The sequence below is a fragment of the Vespa mandarinia genome, unplaced genomic scaffold, assembly GCF_050613455.1.
Source record: "Vespa mandarinia isolate Hongniang unplaced genomic scaffold, ASM5061345v1 scaffold_62, whole genome shotgun sequence".
NCBI classification, from domain to species: Eukaryota; Metazoa; Arthropoda; class Insecta; order Hymenoptera; family Vespidae; genus Vespa; species Vespa mandarinia.
In genome coordinates, this window is record NW_028197196.1 from 194,668 (window position 1) to 212,477 (window position 17,810).

General features: G+C 27.8%; 3 protein-coding genes and 1 long non-coding RNA gene across 12 annotated transcripts in view; 1 reads left to right on the forward strand and 3 right to left on the reverse strand.

Moving 5' to 3' along the window:
• The window catches only part of LOC146872031 (fatty acyl-CoA reductase wat-like), a 114,307-nt gene that overhangs the window by 87,277 nt on the left and 9,220 nt on the right, over positions 1–17,810 (reverse strand). The gene's annotated exons all lie outside the window — the stretch shown is intronic.
• On the reverse strand, positions 1,260–3,723 carry LOC146872036 (uncharacterized). Of its 3 annotated transcripts, none has more exons than XR_014983771.1 (6): positions 3,531–3,723; positions 3,198–3,401; positions 2,831–2,990; positions 2,030–2,187; positions 1,857–1,938; positions 1,260–1,630 (listed from the first exon to the last, which is right to left on the reverse strand). It is a non-coding gene; the product is annotated as an uncharacterized LOC146872036 (long non-coding RNA). The 3 variants fall into 3 exon arrangements; XR_014983770.1 differs by having other exon boundaries at positions 2,030–2,305; XR_014983772.1 differs by lacking the exon at positions 2,030–2,187.
• On the reverse strand, positions 5,448–11,002 carry LOC146872037 (fatty acyl-CoA reductase wat-like). Of its 7 annotated transcripts, none has more exons than XM_085664548.1 (7): positions 7,114–7,531; positions 6,876–7,021; positions 6,652–6,761; positions 6,396–6,581; positions 6,055–6,303; positions 5,772–5,983; positions 5,479–5,618 (listed from the first exon to the last, which is right to left on the reverse strand). In XM_085664548.1, exons 4-7 carry the CDS (start codon positions 6,548–6,550, stop codon positions 5,608–5,610), a joined length of 627 nt encoding a protein of 208 aa, XP_085520674.1. In that variant the 5' UTR covers positions 6,551–6,581; positions 6,652–6,761; positions 6,876–7,021; positions 7,114–7,531; the 3' UTR covers positions 5,479–5,607. The 7 variants fall into 7 exon arrangements, 6 of the variants coding, with proteins under 6 accessions (XP_085520675.1, XP_085520671.1, XP_085520673.1 ...); XR_014983769.1 differs by lacking the exons at positions 5,479–5,618; positions 5,772–5,983 and adding exons at positions 9,124–9,535; positions 9,599–11,002 and having other exon boundaries at positions 6,165–6,303; positions 7,114–7,920; XM_085664549.1 differs by lacking the exon at positions 5,772–5,983 and having other exon boundaries at positions 5,448–5,618.
• On the forward strand, positions 15,430–17,255 carry LOC146872038 (fatty acyl-CoA reductase 1-like). The gene is made up of 5 exons (XM_085664525.1): positions 15,430–15,555; positions 16,217–16,564; positions 16,662–16,774; positions 16,878–16,979; positions 17,123–17,255. Exons 1-5 carry the CDS (start codon positions 15,430–15,432, stop codon positions 17,253–17,255), a joined length of 822 nt encoding a protein of 273 aa, XP_085520651.1.

Here is a 17,810-nt window from a genome sequence, read left to right on the forward strand (position 1 = left end):
TGCAAACCGTTCAGTATTAATGTTAAAAGATTATTGACATTCGACAACATTAACAATTCTTCAGTAACTATTTAGATTGTTATTTACAATTAATAGAATGTAATTCAATATAATGACGTAGGTTTGAAAATATTAAGTACGAGATTTTCAAAGTTTAACCCTTTTATATATTTAATATGTATATATAAAAATTTTTTCATTTTATCGTCACAAAATCTTAATTATTGCTTCGTATCCGAAATATTTATTGTTTTTTAAATATAGATTATGATTCCTATATTGTAATAATATTAATAGAAATAATATTGAGATATTTTTCTACATAAACCCAGTACAAATATTACACATTGCCCCTGAAAGTAGGCTTCTCCCTACACGATATTGAAATTTGGATTATATACTCTATTATAATATGAAATTAAATGATAAATTATTAAATTTAAAAAATTTGGAGGTGCTCTTTCTTGTTAGGGGAATCGGTATAATAAGTAATAATCCACGATAAGATGAAATTAACAAAATTTTAATTTATGTATGCTATTTTTGATATTTAATTAATATTAAATTACATTAAATTTTTCTTTTATAAAACTAATTCGAGTCAAAATATATATTATTATTAAGATTTTATATAAATTACATTTATATCAATTAATTGAATTATAAAGTTTCATTTTTATACGAAATCAAATTTAACAGTAAAATTAAATAAATTAATTAACTTAAATAAAAATTAAAATATGTGCGAATTATCTATCATTTCTAATAAAATATTCTATCTAAGAAATTTGAAATAATTTCTATTGCAGCAGCTAGAAATTACAAAATGTTTTCTATTTAACATAGAGCTAACAATCATTAAGTTAATTTTATAAGTTATTAAACAGTTTTTATTTAATGCATTTAAGAATCCATTTATAGAAATAAAAAAACACGAAAAGGAGAAGGAAATAATTGCAAAAGAATAAAGTTTACTCGCTAAAAAGCCCTGTTTCAGTTAGATACGAAGATTCATCCACACAATATGGATAGAAAAATTCGCGTCTCGAACAAATCGAAAACTTTGCTTTGACTAATTTACACTCTTGCCCAATCTCGAAAAGATCCAACCAAAGGCTTTCTATTCTATAATCGAAAAAGACGGCGAAGAAAGGGGCTTATTAAGAAATTACCTGTAGGTCTGAAATAAAAAATTATTTACACTTGTTTTCTGACAATCCAAACATTCTCATAGTTTATTTCTCTTCCTACATATTTATAAGAAATAATATAGATCAATCGTTAGAAATTAATATAATTTAAGGAGTAAAAATTGATTAAATATGACACAAATATGTATATATTAATAGATTTACAGGGTTATGAACCGATTGGAAAGATTCATTTCAGACATTCTCTAATTAAGATTTTTGACTACTGAATTAAAACTGACTGCTTTTTCCTTCTTCTTCTTCCTTAGCGATAAAACACTATTCCTTTAAAAGAAGCAATTGCATGGTAGAAACACAGAGGAAAAGTGTGAGATATATCACGATGCGGCAATATCACATCAGTACCATGTATTTACTGTAATTTGGAAAAGCGTGTCAGCAGAGGTGCAGGTGCATATAACTGAAGATGTTTACTAAGCCTACAACAGAAATATTATTATATAAAATTGTATTTAATAGTTTTAAGTATATTAATTTTTTAAAGTCTTTTAATAAGTGATATTATTAATTTTAATACCGACAGTGCTATATCATTAAATTAAAAAGTAATGATATATACATATATACATAAAACGCATAATTGGAGAATTTCAAATTCGATCTTTCTTTTGACATTCTCTTTCTTATAGACATTTCACTACTCACGTTTTTCTTCTTTTTTACTTTTTTCCTTTGTTGCATAATTTTAGGTTTCTTTCTCTATTGGTAATTTCAATTCTCCCACAAACTACAATTATAAATTTATTATATGTATAAGGAAATATAAATGTTGGTAATCGTATTACAAATAAAAAGAACCATATATATGGATGACATACTTTGTAGAACTAATTATGACACTTTACATGCAGCTTATATATCTCTTGTTGTAGTTTTGTTGTCTTTTACTATAGAATTTGCTATTTTCTTCCTTACGCATTTATTTCTTTGTCACAGAAGTTACCTCCTTTGTCAATTTTTTCAAAAGTAGATGATTCTATAATCGTGGACGTTTCTTGTATCAGAAGAGACTTTACATTAAAAAGTATTTCATTTAATCTTCGCATTTTTATAGTACCCATTATATCAGTGGCCCATTTGAATATTGTATTTCTCTGAACATAATAAATTTGTATACTTAGAATAGAGATCCTAATTAATATTAAATGGAATGATACCACTGAGAACAAATTAAGTGCCTCAATTATTTCTATAGCTACAGTTTTTCTTTATCATTTCATCAGTGAAGTAAGAGGTAAAGTATTACTCTTTTTATATAATCAATAATCGTTATCTGAGTAAACAATATGACTTTTAACTTATTTCGAAATCTATGCGAAGAAAATTAAATTTTTGAAAAATATATTCACTAATTTTATGAATTTTATGAATGAAAATCTATTTGTAATCGCTCGATTACAATCCAAGTTAAAATCTTGAAAGTAGCAATCAGATTAGCATAACCATAATTCTCCAATGTTGCATATCTATCGAATTATAGTTTGGTCTAGATTATGAAAATAATATATGAATAAATATACGAAAATTCAATATGTCTTCGTATGTCAAACAAATGTGCATCTGTCGTTTCATCTTTATCTTCTAAATATATACAATATTTTCATTATTTAATTTCATACCATTCCATTCTTTCTTCTTTGTCTTGGTCAACTAAAGTATTATTTTTATCATCACGTTTTCATTATCGTCATTACCATCTTCGTTTTCTTTTTCATTGTTTTTAGAGATAAGCTTATTTTCATTTGCTGATAATTCCGAGTTTTCCTGAATAATTTGTAGCTGAAATTGAATATTTCTTTTTAATTGGTATAAATAAAATTTTGATTTAAGAATTAATTTTTTTATTGGAATAAGGTTATAATGTCTGTTTTAGAAAGAAATAATATCGATATAGTCTATTAAATCTTCAGACATTAACTTTTAAATGCGAGTAAGTTAATGTTTATTATCTTGCAATTTTTTCTAAAAAGAAATTGTAATACTTACTCTTCTTTAATTTTTAACTATATATATTTTAGGAACGTTCGATGATTAATTGTTCCTTATCGAGCGATTACGAAAGTATAATAATTTTTCTCATTTATATTTTAGAACTGCAATAATCATATGTTAATTTCATGAGATTCCATTTATGTGTCGCTTCATAAAAATACATTTCCACTTCCTCGTCGTTTTCTTCCCTTTTGCAAGCTACACAAAGAAAATACTTGTGTCATGTACTTTTTCAAAAGAACGATTTAAATTATAACATTAGGGTATATTATTAAATAACGTTTAATTTTCTCAAAAATTATTACATTATTAATAATATAATATAACCTGAAATGTATCTTTCCATTTATGACGTGTTGATCTGTTCTCCATTTTAATATAATATTTCAAAACTGCGTTTAATGATTCTAATTTTAATAATATTTCACCATCAACTTTATTAATTAATTGATAATAATGGTTTTTATTACAGCTAGAACTTATATTAAGTTGAACGTGCATATTTGTTAAAAAATTTTTATTTTGGTTAGTGGAAGAGTGGAAGAATCAAAACAATAACTTAGGCGACATCTTGCGGTAGTAATGTGTAAGCTTATTATGGTGGCGTTCGAGTTTGTAGTTTTTACTGGACTATCAAACCATAAGTTACCTCGAAATATTGCTTCCTTATTTATCGACACTATGGTATCAGCCATGTTTAAAAATAGAATCGCTGAACGATATACTAAGCTCGATAATGATGCCGAGAGCATACCTGGAGAAGAATTACCAGAAATAGGGTAGATTTTGTGAAAAATAAAACACTATTTGTAAAATGATTTGGTATGAAATACTTTTTAGGTATAAGATATAGTGCTACAATTAACTATCTTTTCAAATTCTCCATAGCATCTTATTATTTACGTTTATTAACTTTGAAACGCCTTATTTCTGTTCGTGTTTTTCTGAATTCTTGATAATCTCAAATATTACATCATTCATTTTTATTATATTTTTGCATTTACATATTCGAATCAAAATGCAATGCAACTATGTCGCATTAATTGATTTCATATTATTCTAACAATTTTTTAATCTATTTCTGTTGATGCACGTTTTCGTTGATCCTGTTTAACGCGCATTTTATAGAATAATTTTTGTTTTTATTTGATCTCTATTTTTCTATTAATCTTGTTCATACATCTTTTTATAAAAATGTAACTACTAGATATCAATATGAACTCCAGGATAAAGAAAATTGTTAAATGGTAAAGTAAAATCATGGATTTTTTTTAAATCAATTCAATCCAATATTTATCCTTATATCTGTTAGAAATCCATTTCGACTTCTTTCAATTTGTTTTTATTTATAAATACTCTTATTTATTTGGCATAAGAATGTTTTCTTTTGATCGTGTCAGTTCTTTTTTAAACGACAATTAATTTTAAACATGATATCAGAAGAGAATATTTTTATTATATTGATATACATTTTATATATTTCTGTCTTTCAATACTTACATATAGATTTTCTTAAATTACATGAGGCATCCTCATCTCGATCATCACGATCATTACGATCGAAAAACACCGTTCATAAATGTGTTAATATGTGAGAAATATGGGATGGGACTAAAATCAATGTATATTTTACTTACTGCAGAAGTTTTTCCCGTTTTGCATAAATAAAATCGACGAATTTTCATCGCAATTATAAATGTTTGAAGCAAGCATTATTTCCTTATGCTTATGTCACGTACAGGTGTTGTTATCGAATGTATTCAACTGTTGCATTGAACTATAAAGTTTAGTAGAAATAAGTAGCCTTTCCCTTTAACCATAAAAGGCTTAAACTATCAGTGTACGCAACTCATAACGATCAAAAACTATATTTAGAAATTAATTTTCGACGTTTTGGTTAAATTTATGGGATTTGGGATCAGTATGATAAATGCACTTCACAAAAAAATCCAAAATAATAAATTTACCAATAAAAATGATACGAAATTAATATGTATTTCAAGAACAAATCTCACCAGTTATGATTCCGAAATATGTATTTATCGAACGGATTTTGAATTATTGTCTTATTCATTTTACTTTAATTTTTAGTAAGAAAGAGAAAACGCAGAAAAAGTGATACATGATTTCAGTGAAGTTTAGGAATGAAACTTGTTCTAACCCAAATATCTGTCCTTGATTTCACGAATAAAAACTTTTTTAAAACTTTTTAGTTTAACTTTGATATATTTTATTCAAGAAATTATTGATTCGTACATAGGCGATAGTCTAAATTATGATTATTTTTATTCTTCATTCTTTTGCTTCTTTTACGGAGATCCAAACGTTACAAGCAGCCAGGAAATCACAGCACATGTGATGATAAATAGAACACAGGCGATAAGAAATTTCAATGCTTGATGCATCAAATAAAACCTTGAAAATTTGAAAAATCAATATTATTTGAAAGTGATTATCAATAACAGAGGGAAAATGAAGTAAAAATGCAATAAGAGAGATATCTTCGCCATTTTATACGAGCTTGTGGAAGTGTCTCAATAGGATCCTTTAAGATATATTTTCTTATACCTGAGAAGTATGTTTCAAAATAAATATTCCAAACGAGAACCTTCATACCACAAAAGAATAATTCACGATTTTCCGGCGTCAACTTCCTCAACAATTCGTTCCATCTTTCATTCGTAAATTTTTTTTCGTTTATACAAAAATAATTAAGTAGATCTGACATTTCGTGAATTTTATTATACATTCTGAGTAACCTTGAACGAAAAGGATCATCGCTAGATGAAATTTTTCGCTTCTTTATCGTTCTAATATGCTCCCTTTAGAAAATAAGATAAGAGAAATTTACCTTAGGTTTTTACCTCTGCACAAAGAGAGTGTATCGATTATAAGAGCTGGTAGTAAATGTACAAAATATATGTAGAAAACATAAATCGACCGATATTTTGTTATTTTAAAGGTGGGGCACCAAATTGCCTTTTCAGATGATATCAATTCTCCATACGAAACTATCATTTCTATAAATCTGCCGTAAGTCAATGGATTGTCCTTTGATACGTAATTGTAAATGGGAATATCTTCATTGGATCTAAAAAGACTATGTATTCATACAGACGAATTAATTCAATATTATCTAATATCATTATTTAATTTGAACCTAAAAATATTGTTTGAAGTATTTGTCGTTACTTTCGATTATTTGCAATTTTCCATGCGCTAGCGATTACTCCATTGGCGGTCAAATCACCAGGTACCATGTCCGCATTTTTCGATTTACCACAGTAGTGAATTCGCATTAATCCCATAAAAACATTTTTTATGATCCGTACACGTTGTCGATCCATCCTTGAATAGGTTCTCGATAAGTGGATATCACTAGCAATATTAAATTGATTATCATACACCATTTATTGTTTTATTTTGTAAGGATTACATTACTACCAACCAATTCCTGGACAAAATATTCCAATCGGTATAGAGTCAGCATGCTTTTTTATAAAATTCTCTGCGGCTGTTTTCTTATAAACATAAGTATTTGGCCATATTCCGAGTAATCTACAATCAAACAATTGTCTGAGTGTAATTAAGTGCACTATCTATTTATTTTATATTTTTTATAACTAAATATATTATAAACTAAGCAATCGATACTCCGAGATATAAACATACTGTGGGGTAATATCGTCGAGCAATTTTTCATTTATATTGTTCACCAAATTTATCAACTTATCGGAATCTATCGGTGGATCATAAAATTTCTCCTCAAGTGTAATATGAAAACAATTGGAATAAACCGCTGATACCTGCACAGCACTCTGAAATGTTAAGGATAACAAAGATTTGTTACAGGCAGATTTTGAAAGACTCTAATTGTTATTAATAGGTATACAGAGGACAAAGGTGGTACCTTCAGTTTTTGACATTTCTTTGAACAAATTTATTATATCCTTTACAATTCGAACGTTGATTTCTGTCGCCAATTTTATTCTCTCGTTGAACTTAAGGGTTGCGGCGACATGAAAAATAATTGAGACCTCACGTAGCTCTATCGGCCATTGAGATATCGAGATTCTGCAAGGTACAATCGCCCTTGATTGGGACTATACGATTCTGGAATGTTGGTTGTTTCTCTCTCAAAGTGGAAAATAACTGGAAAAATGATAGAGTTGTAAATATTTTCTCTCTCACGTTCGTTATGATAAATAACAGGAAAACGACGTTTTGCGATTTTTTCCACTGGTTATGATAGACCACTACTTTGTCTCTCAATTTTCTTTATTTTATATATCTATTATATTATTTAATAAAAAGAGATAATTTCAAAGTTGGGTCAAAGGTGAAATAATAATTTACTAATCCCTGTAATAGATGTAATAACTCATAGAATTTTCGATTAATTCTTCCATGCGTTGATGCACACTTTTTCCTTTTTTTGTACGTATCAAAAGATAAATGCAAGTGATACCGGGACATTCTCTTAATAATTTCTCGATCAATAACTTTCCAATGAATCCTGTTCCACCAGTTATAAAAATACTTTGACCACTGTAAAATTTTTGAATGGGTGTAAGTTCGTCATTATTCTCGATGGGTTGAATATATACACGTGCATATTTAGTTTTCGTAGCAACTCTCAAAGAACTTTCCGATAGGGCTATTTCTTGTTCACCTCTTTCTGGCAGTACGTCTATCATATTTGCTTTTCTAAATCGATCTGTAAACATAAACATAAACATAAATGTAGAAATCTTCTCTGTTTCTCTATCGTATTTATTTATTTTAATCGTTTAAACGATATTGCAAGTAAGTTGAAGTGTCGGTTGAAAATATTATAATCGAACGTTTGATTAACACAATCTTTATTCCGATGGGTTTGCTCTTTCTATCTTAATATCGATTATTAAAAAGCATTCATGGCATCTATTACTCGTCCTAATATATATCTATAATTTAAAATAGACAATTTCATTATGATAGAAAATGATCGATGATTGGTGTCCTCGATAATTCGAAAGGGAAAAATATCACGTAACATGTACATGTATTAATATTAATTGCTTCATGATATTGCTTTTTATCTAGTATAAGGTAAAGGAAAACGTTTCAATTGCAAATGTATCTTTCAACCTGCCTCATAATAATATGTAATTAGTGAACATCATAAAACAAGTTATAGAAGAAAAATTAATTGAGTCTTCGAATGCGATCATTATTCTATACTATTTTTCTATGCTGTTTTTCTATACTATTTTTCTCTACGTATAATTTTTCCCGTACTACGCAAACAGAACAACGTGTGATATTCCTCGTTAATAAAATGATACGAAATTCTTTCAACTAGACAAATTTTTTAATCTTCACTTCGTTCAGACAGGAAAAAAATATTTATTACGATTCTTAGAGAAATCTTTTCAATATTTGATAAAAGATAAGTGCAATAAAAGTTAAATATTGGTCTATGTAAAACTAAAGGGGACCATATAAAAACCGACAAAAAAGTGTCAGGAAATTTACTGTAGATAATTACATTACATATTTCGTCTCAACAATGTTTATGTCAAATAAAAATATTTGTGATCGGTCCATTAACAAAAGAATAATCAAAGCTGATCACATTCCGAGTTTACACTAAGGAATATTTCGAAAATTAAAAAAAAAATTTTCGCGTTCTATTTATCGTATTAATTATGGTAGTTGCTAACTAATTCTTCTATATTTTGTTGAATTGTAATATTAACCGAATACCTTAATTTCTTATTTTTCCGTAATTTCATGTAACTCACAAACCTTTTTATGCTTCTTAAAATTTTTACGTAATTATTTATTTGAATTTTCGTAAAAAATGTTACTTAATTTTTATAACACACCTTATGATTCTGATTCTTTTTAAGTGTATACTTCTATAAAATTTACTTACTTTCAGAATTATTTTCCATATTGCAGAATTAAAATAAACGGGCTTACAGTAAAGTTATGAACATTCGTAGTAGAGATTTTTTCTATTCCTTAGGACAGTAGTAGGTGTTAATTGAACGATGCTCACTTTTGCACTGAAATATAAAAACGACCAAAAGTATTTAACCTTTTTCTCCTACCACGTTTCACTGATCAATTTTTGATCTTCTTCGACACTCTTGCTTTTTTTCCTCATATGCGAATATATTTCGTGGAAAACATATATCCTGGAAAACACATGTGTTCCAAAAGAAGCGATCAGCACACACAGGTTATTGTTTGTATAATAATGTATTATATATATATATATATATATATATATATATATATATATCGAATTGATTATGTGTGGTTATAAACGAAAATATGTTTCTCTGTGAACAAAGGAATAAATCTTTATTTGTTAATTAATACTTATTTGTTATTTATAGTCTTACCTGTTAACAAAGAAACGCCAATTTACGTTTATTATTCACACTACTTAAATTTTATTTAATATATTATCTTTTATGAATTTCTTTATACACTCTCGTGCTCCTTCTCTCGTCTAAGTTCTATTTCTTACTGCCCGCTTCTCTTCCGAATCTTAACGGCTCGATTTGTAGATAACAAAAGAATTTGTAGATAACAAAAGACAATGGAAGGGCGGGCCATGAGAACCGTGGCAAAATCTACCTGAAGAAAATATACTTTCTTTAAATCTCCCCCCTAGGATAAAATTCCTACAATTTTTAGTCCTCGTCTCCATCTTCTGATATTGGAAGTAATTTTGTTATGTGGAAGAATCCAGTTTCTTGTTTTCGTTTTCCTGTTTTTATTTTGTATATTGATTCTGATATTTTTTTTACTATTTGGAAAGGACCAATTCTCAATTCGTCTAATTTATTTCTATTCAACCTATTCTATTCAACCTATTAAATATCTTTTTATTATATTTGTGTGATTTTTTTGTTCTTTCTAGAGCTAGTTCTTTATCTCTTATCCAATTTTCTTTACTGTTTCTTCTTTTTATTTCTTCGGGTAAAGTGCTAGTGTTTGTGCCATCTAACAAATACTTAGGCGTAAAGCCGGTTACTGTATGTTCTGTTTCATTATATTTATCCAAACATTCTTTAGCGATCGTTGTCCAAGCTCTTTTTTTTTCTTTCTCATTTATCCTGCATCTTATTTTGTTTACTAGGGTCTGATTCAGATCCAATCTAAATTTGTCTTCATTCACATGTTTGTTAAAATTTACTGTAACTTCTTTTATTTCTTCATTTCTATCCAATGTATTTATATTTTTGTTTTGTTTGTGTTTCTTTCTTTTGAGATATCTGTAAGTTTTCATCTTGAATTAGTTTAAATTTCTTTATCATATCTAACCCAATAATGAAATCGTCGAAGTTATTTCTTTCTAAAATAAATACATCAACTTATTCCTCTTTATCGAAAATTTTTACATTAATGGTTACTAAACCTTTTGTTTATGTCACACCATCGACCGTCTTTAAAAATATTTTATTTTTATCTTTCGTCTCTTTTTTTTTTTGATTTTGACTAGTCTCGAATTTATTAGAGAGATTTGGGAACCTGGGTCATATGTTCCGTTTACCTCTAACTTCTCTTCTAATATTAACTTCACTTTGATCAAAAAGTGTGGTTTTTTATTCCTTACATAGGTCCACTTCTATCATTGAATTGCTTCAATTTATTCTGGTTTCCTTTCTATTTTCCTTTTTAAACCAACAGGAGTCCTCTGAATGATATCTAATGCCTTTGTTTAGTTTTTCACAATTCTTACATGGTTTCTTTTCTTCAAATTTCTTCTTATTATCTTGTCTTTCCTCTTTCTTTTTTTTAAATTGTTCTTACTTACTAGATTTTCACATTGCTTTATCTCCTGTAATAGTTCTGTTGAGTTTTGACAATTTTCGCTGTCTATTTTATCTCTTATGAATTCTGGTATATATAGTAGGTTTTTTTTTCTCATAGCGTATTGCATTAGTGGACCTTATTTATATCTGTAAGATATAGCGTATATACTTGTATTCCATCCCCTGTCAGCAAATGATTTCAAGAATCTCTGTTTCCATTCGTTCCAACCAGCCTCTATTGTCAACGCTGTTAGTGTTGCTGAGTGCCAGTCTAAACATGCCCTGTCAAGGAATAATCTTAAAATTTCAATTTTTGTTTTATCTTCTTTAATTTCGATTCTTTGACAATCTTTTTCAAATATCTCCAACTATTGTTCTACATTTGAGTGTTTACATCCAAATTTTTCAATCATGAATTTTTCCGATATACACTTTAAATCTATTTGGTATTACTTTTAATCTATTCTTTCTTCTGTACGGGTTCTACTATGTTTGTTTCTACTATTTCTTCTAGGTATAGATCATTAAACATTAAATTGCCATTTTCATCCAAATACGTACTGTCCATTTCCTGTGTGCATTTAATCCATATTTTTTTTCTTGGCCTCTTTGATTGAAGCTTTTTTTATTCTCTTATAACTTTCTGTTTTTATTAGTTCGCTGTGGTTACTTGCAAATTTTTCATTTTCTGGCAACATATATTTTTCATTGTCCTCAGTTGTGGTAGAGGTTATGGCAATCACGTTTGTCTTTCTGTCGCTTGGTGATGCCACACATTTAAATGCGAATTGTAGTTTTTTTTCGATTATAAACCAAAAATTGTCGTTTTATAATATCTCGAATTGATTATGTGAGGTGATAAACGAAAATATGTTTCTCTGTGAACAAAGGAATAAATCTTTATTTGTTAAATAATACTTATTTGTTATTTACAGTCTTACCTGTGAACAAAGAAACGATAATTTACGTTTATTATTCACACTACTTAAATTTTATTTAATATATTATCTTTTATAAATTTTTTTGTAAACTCTTATACTACTTCTCTCTTCTAAGTTCTATTTCCTACTGCACGTTTCTCTTTCAAATCTTAACGGCTCGATTTGTAGGTAACAAAAGAATTTGTAAATAACAGAAGACAATGCAAGGGCGGGCTATGAGAAGCGCGGCAAATCTACCTGAAGAAAGTATACTTTATATATATATATATAGTTATTACCATTTAGTATTATATAATTATATATATTATAAAATTATATATATAGGCTATCTAAATTTCTTTTACTTGATTTGATTTTTTTCACTGATTTTCGTGAACTTAATTATTCGTGACTTTAGTCGTCTCTGGTATATATGAAGGATTTTGAACGTAAACCACTTTAGTCGATCATAATGTATTAGGAAAATTTTATAGTGATTAACTATAGTCACCCATGATAGCGAAAAAATTAATATAATATTCTTAATAACATTCATATATTAAGAATCTATTTAAGGATGGATTTATAATATATACGGGCCAATAGGAATTACAGCAGGTGCTGGAATGGGATTAATAGAAACTAATCATCAGGATGGATTGGTAAAAGTGAACTTAATGTCCGGAGTTCTGATGTTCAAACCGCTAGTCATTAGTGGTTGATATATCGCATAAATTAGCATCCAAAGATCGTAAATACTTCTTTTTCCTTTTATGAAGGACTTTATTTTTGAAGGATATTTATTTTCAAACTCTTAAAGAATTTCATTGAAATGCATCTACATGTTTGTGTAAAACAACAGAGATAACTTCTTTCTTGCATTTTACGTTCACTATCGCTTTCTAATAATATTTATTTTTCGAATTTTCAATGCTTTAATGGAAGCATCAAATATTGAAATTCGTTATTGCCTGTATCTTCTTTATAATTACATGATTTCACATCTTATCGTAATGTTCAGATTTTTCGTAAAAGAAACAAGATTGTCAATGAAGATGAAGAGGAAAGAATAATTTTAATTCACGTTCTTGTCAAAATGCGGATCAATGAGTTCTCATATTTAAGGGATTCTAAAATGTAAATTTTATGAAAAATTATAACTTTAGCCTTCTTTTCGGATGGCACGGAAGGAAGCCAGAAATTATAATTATTTGGATATTTTTATTCATAAAAATTTGGTCGGATATTTTTTTTCTTATTAATTAACTTATTTATTACTTATAAAAAGATATCCCGCTATAATTTTAAAAACTTGTATAAAGTAATTAAATATTTTTATGTACTTATATAAAAATATTTCCTGCATAAATTTAAATCGTAAATCACATAAAAGCAAATATTTTTTGAAAACAATATATTACTGTTAGATGATTTGTTCTTCGATATTTATTGGAAAGCAATGAAAATTAGCATGAAATTAATAATGCAATAATTATGCGTCAGGTCAATAAATACATAAGTATATTGAGGTTATTATTGGCGAGTTTTGATTTCGAATATTCCTTATCATTTTCATCATGATAAATTGATTTGCATTTTTTGTTTACAGTTATATTAGATTTCAATAATTCGAGCAAAAACTTAAAAATGAAGTTTTGACCTTTAGAATTGTTACACCTTCAGATCGTGTTGGATATGCTGAATAAATAGTAAAGGGGAATAATTTTAAGCTGCTTCTATCTGATTTTATAGTTTAGTGTGAAAGTGAACTCTGTTTGAATATATACTCTTATCGTGAGTGCGGAAGGAAAGTACATTAGTGATAAAGTTATTAATTACGTTAATAATTTCTTTTAAGCACATACGCCATTTCAATCCATAATTGGAAAATATGTGTGAAAGAGAGTAAAATTTGTGTATTTATGAAAAAAGAAAAATATTTTAATTATTAAAGATTATATTTACAATTATGCGTGATATTACGCGAAAATAATAGTCAGTGTGAGAGAAACAATCACGATACTTCGTTTATATGTTTCGTATCTTTTTTATTATATTATTTCATAATATATTATACTTTTATGAACATTTCTTTTCTGAAATTATACATTATTATAAAATATTATATCATATAATTTTATTATATTAATTTGCAAGTAGCATTAATTATAATACAAATATAAACTATATATTTAACATTTGACAGGGAATACAGTATAAAAAACAAGCATAGAATCGCATTTTCGAAACGAATATTCAATATTATGTTCTATTCAAGATTATGTATTCAATATTGTATATTATAATATATAAACGACATTATTGTAGAAAGATCGTTTTCTCAATTAAATGAGTTACATAAACTTTTCTTTTTTCCCATTATATGCCACTGTTGCTTTTTTTTTTTATTTCTCTATTAAATCGACAGTTCGACTGTTTAATTACATCGATTTGGAATTTATCGAACCCTGATTGTTATCTAAACGTTATATTTCTTAATTGAATTGTGTGACGATAAATCAAGAATGGAGAGAAAACTATCGTAAAGTTCGGCGTAAGATTTAAAAAAAAAAGATAATGAATGCATAACCTTAGCGGTTGTTTTTTTTTTTGTCGAACAATGTCTCAAAACGGTAGGTTGAAAATAAGATATCTATTTATTATAGATATAGATATGTATTTTATATTGGCTACATACTTATTGTGGATAAATTTCGACGAACCAATGTCTTCGACTCCTCACTGCCCTCATAACGCATTGTGTTAATTGATTTTTTTCGAATAATTTCAAGACAAGCCAAAAAGATGAAATTCTTCCCACGAAAAATTGTTTCTTTGATCATAATCGTAACAGATTATAGAAGAAAATATATTGTAATAATCAAGTAAAATGTAGATTTTTTCGAGAATATTTTGTCAACCGTATTTAACATTCTTTATTTCGCATTATTACTTTTTGTACGTTCGCATCTCAGAAAAGTAGTATGTAGGTATATATACACAAACGTGCTTACCATGAATATATATTTTATAATTGAAAGTGATCGTCAGATGAATATGAAGATAAAAAAAAAGACGCAGTTAGAATAAAATGCGTTAGAATAAAAAAATGCGTCAATAATAATCGAGAGTACAATTTATAATTTTTTCAGAAGACATTTCAGCTTCGTCGCGTTAGCATATATACTCTGACGTTAAGATTATAAAATTATCAGTTTTCTTTTCAGAAGAAGATTAAAAAAACTCGTCCGAAAGAGAAAATTATGATATAGAATTTAAAAAAATTTCTAATTCGCGCTTACTTTTATAGATCAATTTGGAAGAGTAGAAATGATGAAACCGCTGTTAGAAGAGTATGATCAAGAAGTGGCCCTTGATTCAACAGTTGGAACATCAACTATAGAATCGTCCGTCGAAATAATCGACAATCTTACACCTATTCAAAAGTTTTACGACGATGAAAGTGTATTTTTAACTGGCGGAACTTGATTCATGGGAAAATTATTAATCGAGAAATTGTTAAGAGGATGTCCTGGCATCAGATGCATTTATATTTTGATACGTTCGAAAAAAGGGAAAAATGTTCTTGAACGCTTGGATGAATTTATGGAAGATTCGGTTAGTTGTTTATTATTTCTATATTTTCTTTGATTCTTTATCTATGAGATTCTGTATTTATTAAATAATGTATACAGTGTGTCTTATTTATTTTGAAAAATGAGAATATCTTATGAGAGGTCGAACTTAAAAAAGAAAGTTTTTCTATGGATTTGTTTAATGTGAAGGGATACATCATGTTTCAATTTCTTTTTAAATGTGTTAAACGTTAGGAGAATTTCAAAGTCAAATTCATTTTTTTAAATCATGTTCATGTTGAATTGTATGGAGTATAACAGTCAGGAACTAGTGATATATGTTTGTATTCCTTACTATTTAAGATCTTACGAATTTATAATGTAATTTGTAGTATTTTATAATAATAAATGACTTCATATAGAAAGTCGTCGAATTCGTCTCAAAAAATCATTTCACCGTGAAAAAAGAATATATATTTCTATTAAAAAAATGAACTTAACAGTAGAATTTTCCATATCGTTCGAATTACAATAAATAAATTTGGCATCATCTAATGTTTCCGATCATATCAAACAAATCTCTTCAAAAATTTTTTTGCTTTCTTCAGTCTCTCAAGTTTTAATTATTTGAGATAAATTGAATACCTTGTATATACTTGCTAGATATAAGAAACAAGAAATTAATAAATAAATTATTGGTTTAGTGTACTTTGAACATGTACAAAGTCTTCGAATGCTATTTATTTTTTTATGACATTTATTTAAACGAAGTAGACAAAATTTACAACTCTGTGCGTTTTCTAGTTATTTTCCAAGTTGAGGATGTAGAACCAAATTTCCGAAAACGAATAGTCGCGATCAAGGGAGATTATAGCTTGCCAAATCTCGGTATTTCCAAAATTGATAGAGCTACACTCATACGCGAAGTATCAATTGTTTTCAATGTCGCCGCGACCGTGAGATTCAATGAAGCAATGAAAGCGGCGGTAGCTATTAACGTCCAAAGTCTAAGGGATTTGATAAATTTGTCCAAAGAAATGCCGAATTTGAAGGTATCATCTTTATCCTATAGATACTTACTGATAACTATCAAGATCTTTTAATGAAAGCTCTGATTATAATAAATGTTTGTTATTTTTAATATGTCAGAGTTTCGTCCACGTATCCACGGCTTATGCCAACTGCCTTTACAATCAAATCGAGGAAAAGATTTATGATCCACCGATAGATGTTGACAAATTACTTAACGATATTACACCGCAGTACGTTTCATATTTTTTTATAACGAAGATATTAAAGAAATAGGTGGTGCACGTTGATTGATAATACACTCGTACAATTTTTTTATTTTACTTTACTTGGAAGATGGCCAAATTGTTATGTGTATACGAAATCACTTGCTGAGAATGTGGTAAAAAAGCATGCTGACTCTATACCGATTGGAATATTTTGTCCTGGAATTAATTGGTAGTAATGTAATATATGTAATAAATTATAAAATAAAACAATAAATGGTGTATGTTAATCAATTTAATATTCCTGATATCCAGTGATATCCACGTATCGAGAACCTATTCAAGGATGAGTAGATAATATGTACGGACCTATAGGAATTACAGCAAGTGTTTTAATGGGAATAATGCGAATTCATCATTGCGATGTATCGATGAAAGTGAACTTGTTCCCGGAGATCTGACGATTAATGGATTAATTCCTAGTGCCTGGGCATTGCTAATAATCTAAGGTAGCGTTAAATGATATCGTTCACGATTGAATAAAATAATGATTTTAGAACAAATTAAATTAATTCATCCTTATTCGAATATAATAGTTTGGTCTTTATGAAGTGACGGATTTTTAATGAATATTAAAAACATTATATTTTTTAAATGTTTATTTAATTTAAATAGGCTTCACTTGCTTGGATATATTTTACCGAACGAGTTTTTAGTGTATAAATGTCATTCTTTAAGATGTTTTGGTTTTTTTGTCAATAAACTCTGGTATGGAAGTTTTAAGATTCTGATACTCTTCTACCCCTCTTGATGGCGACCATCTGTCGCTGGTCGCAAATTGAAAAAAAAAAAGAAAATGATATAAATTTCAAACGAATTCTCAATCTGTTCGAATGTTGCTATTGAAATGTACGTTGTACAAAATGCACAAAATAACAAATGTACGAGACGTGGATTTAAAATATTCTATTGTTCTCTGGAAAATCAAATATCAATTATTTCAATAGTTTGCTGACTTTCCAAATAACAAATCTTTGAGATAAAAAAATGTAATTTAATTATT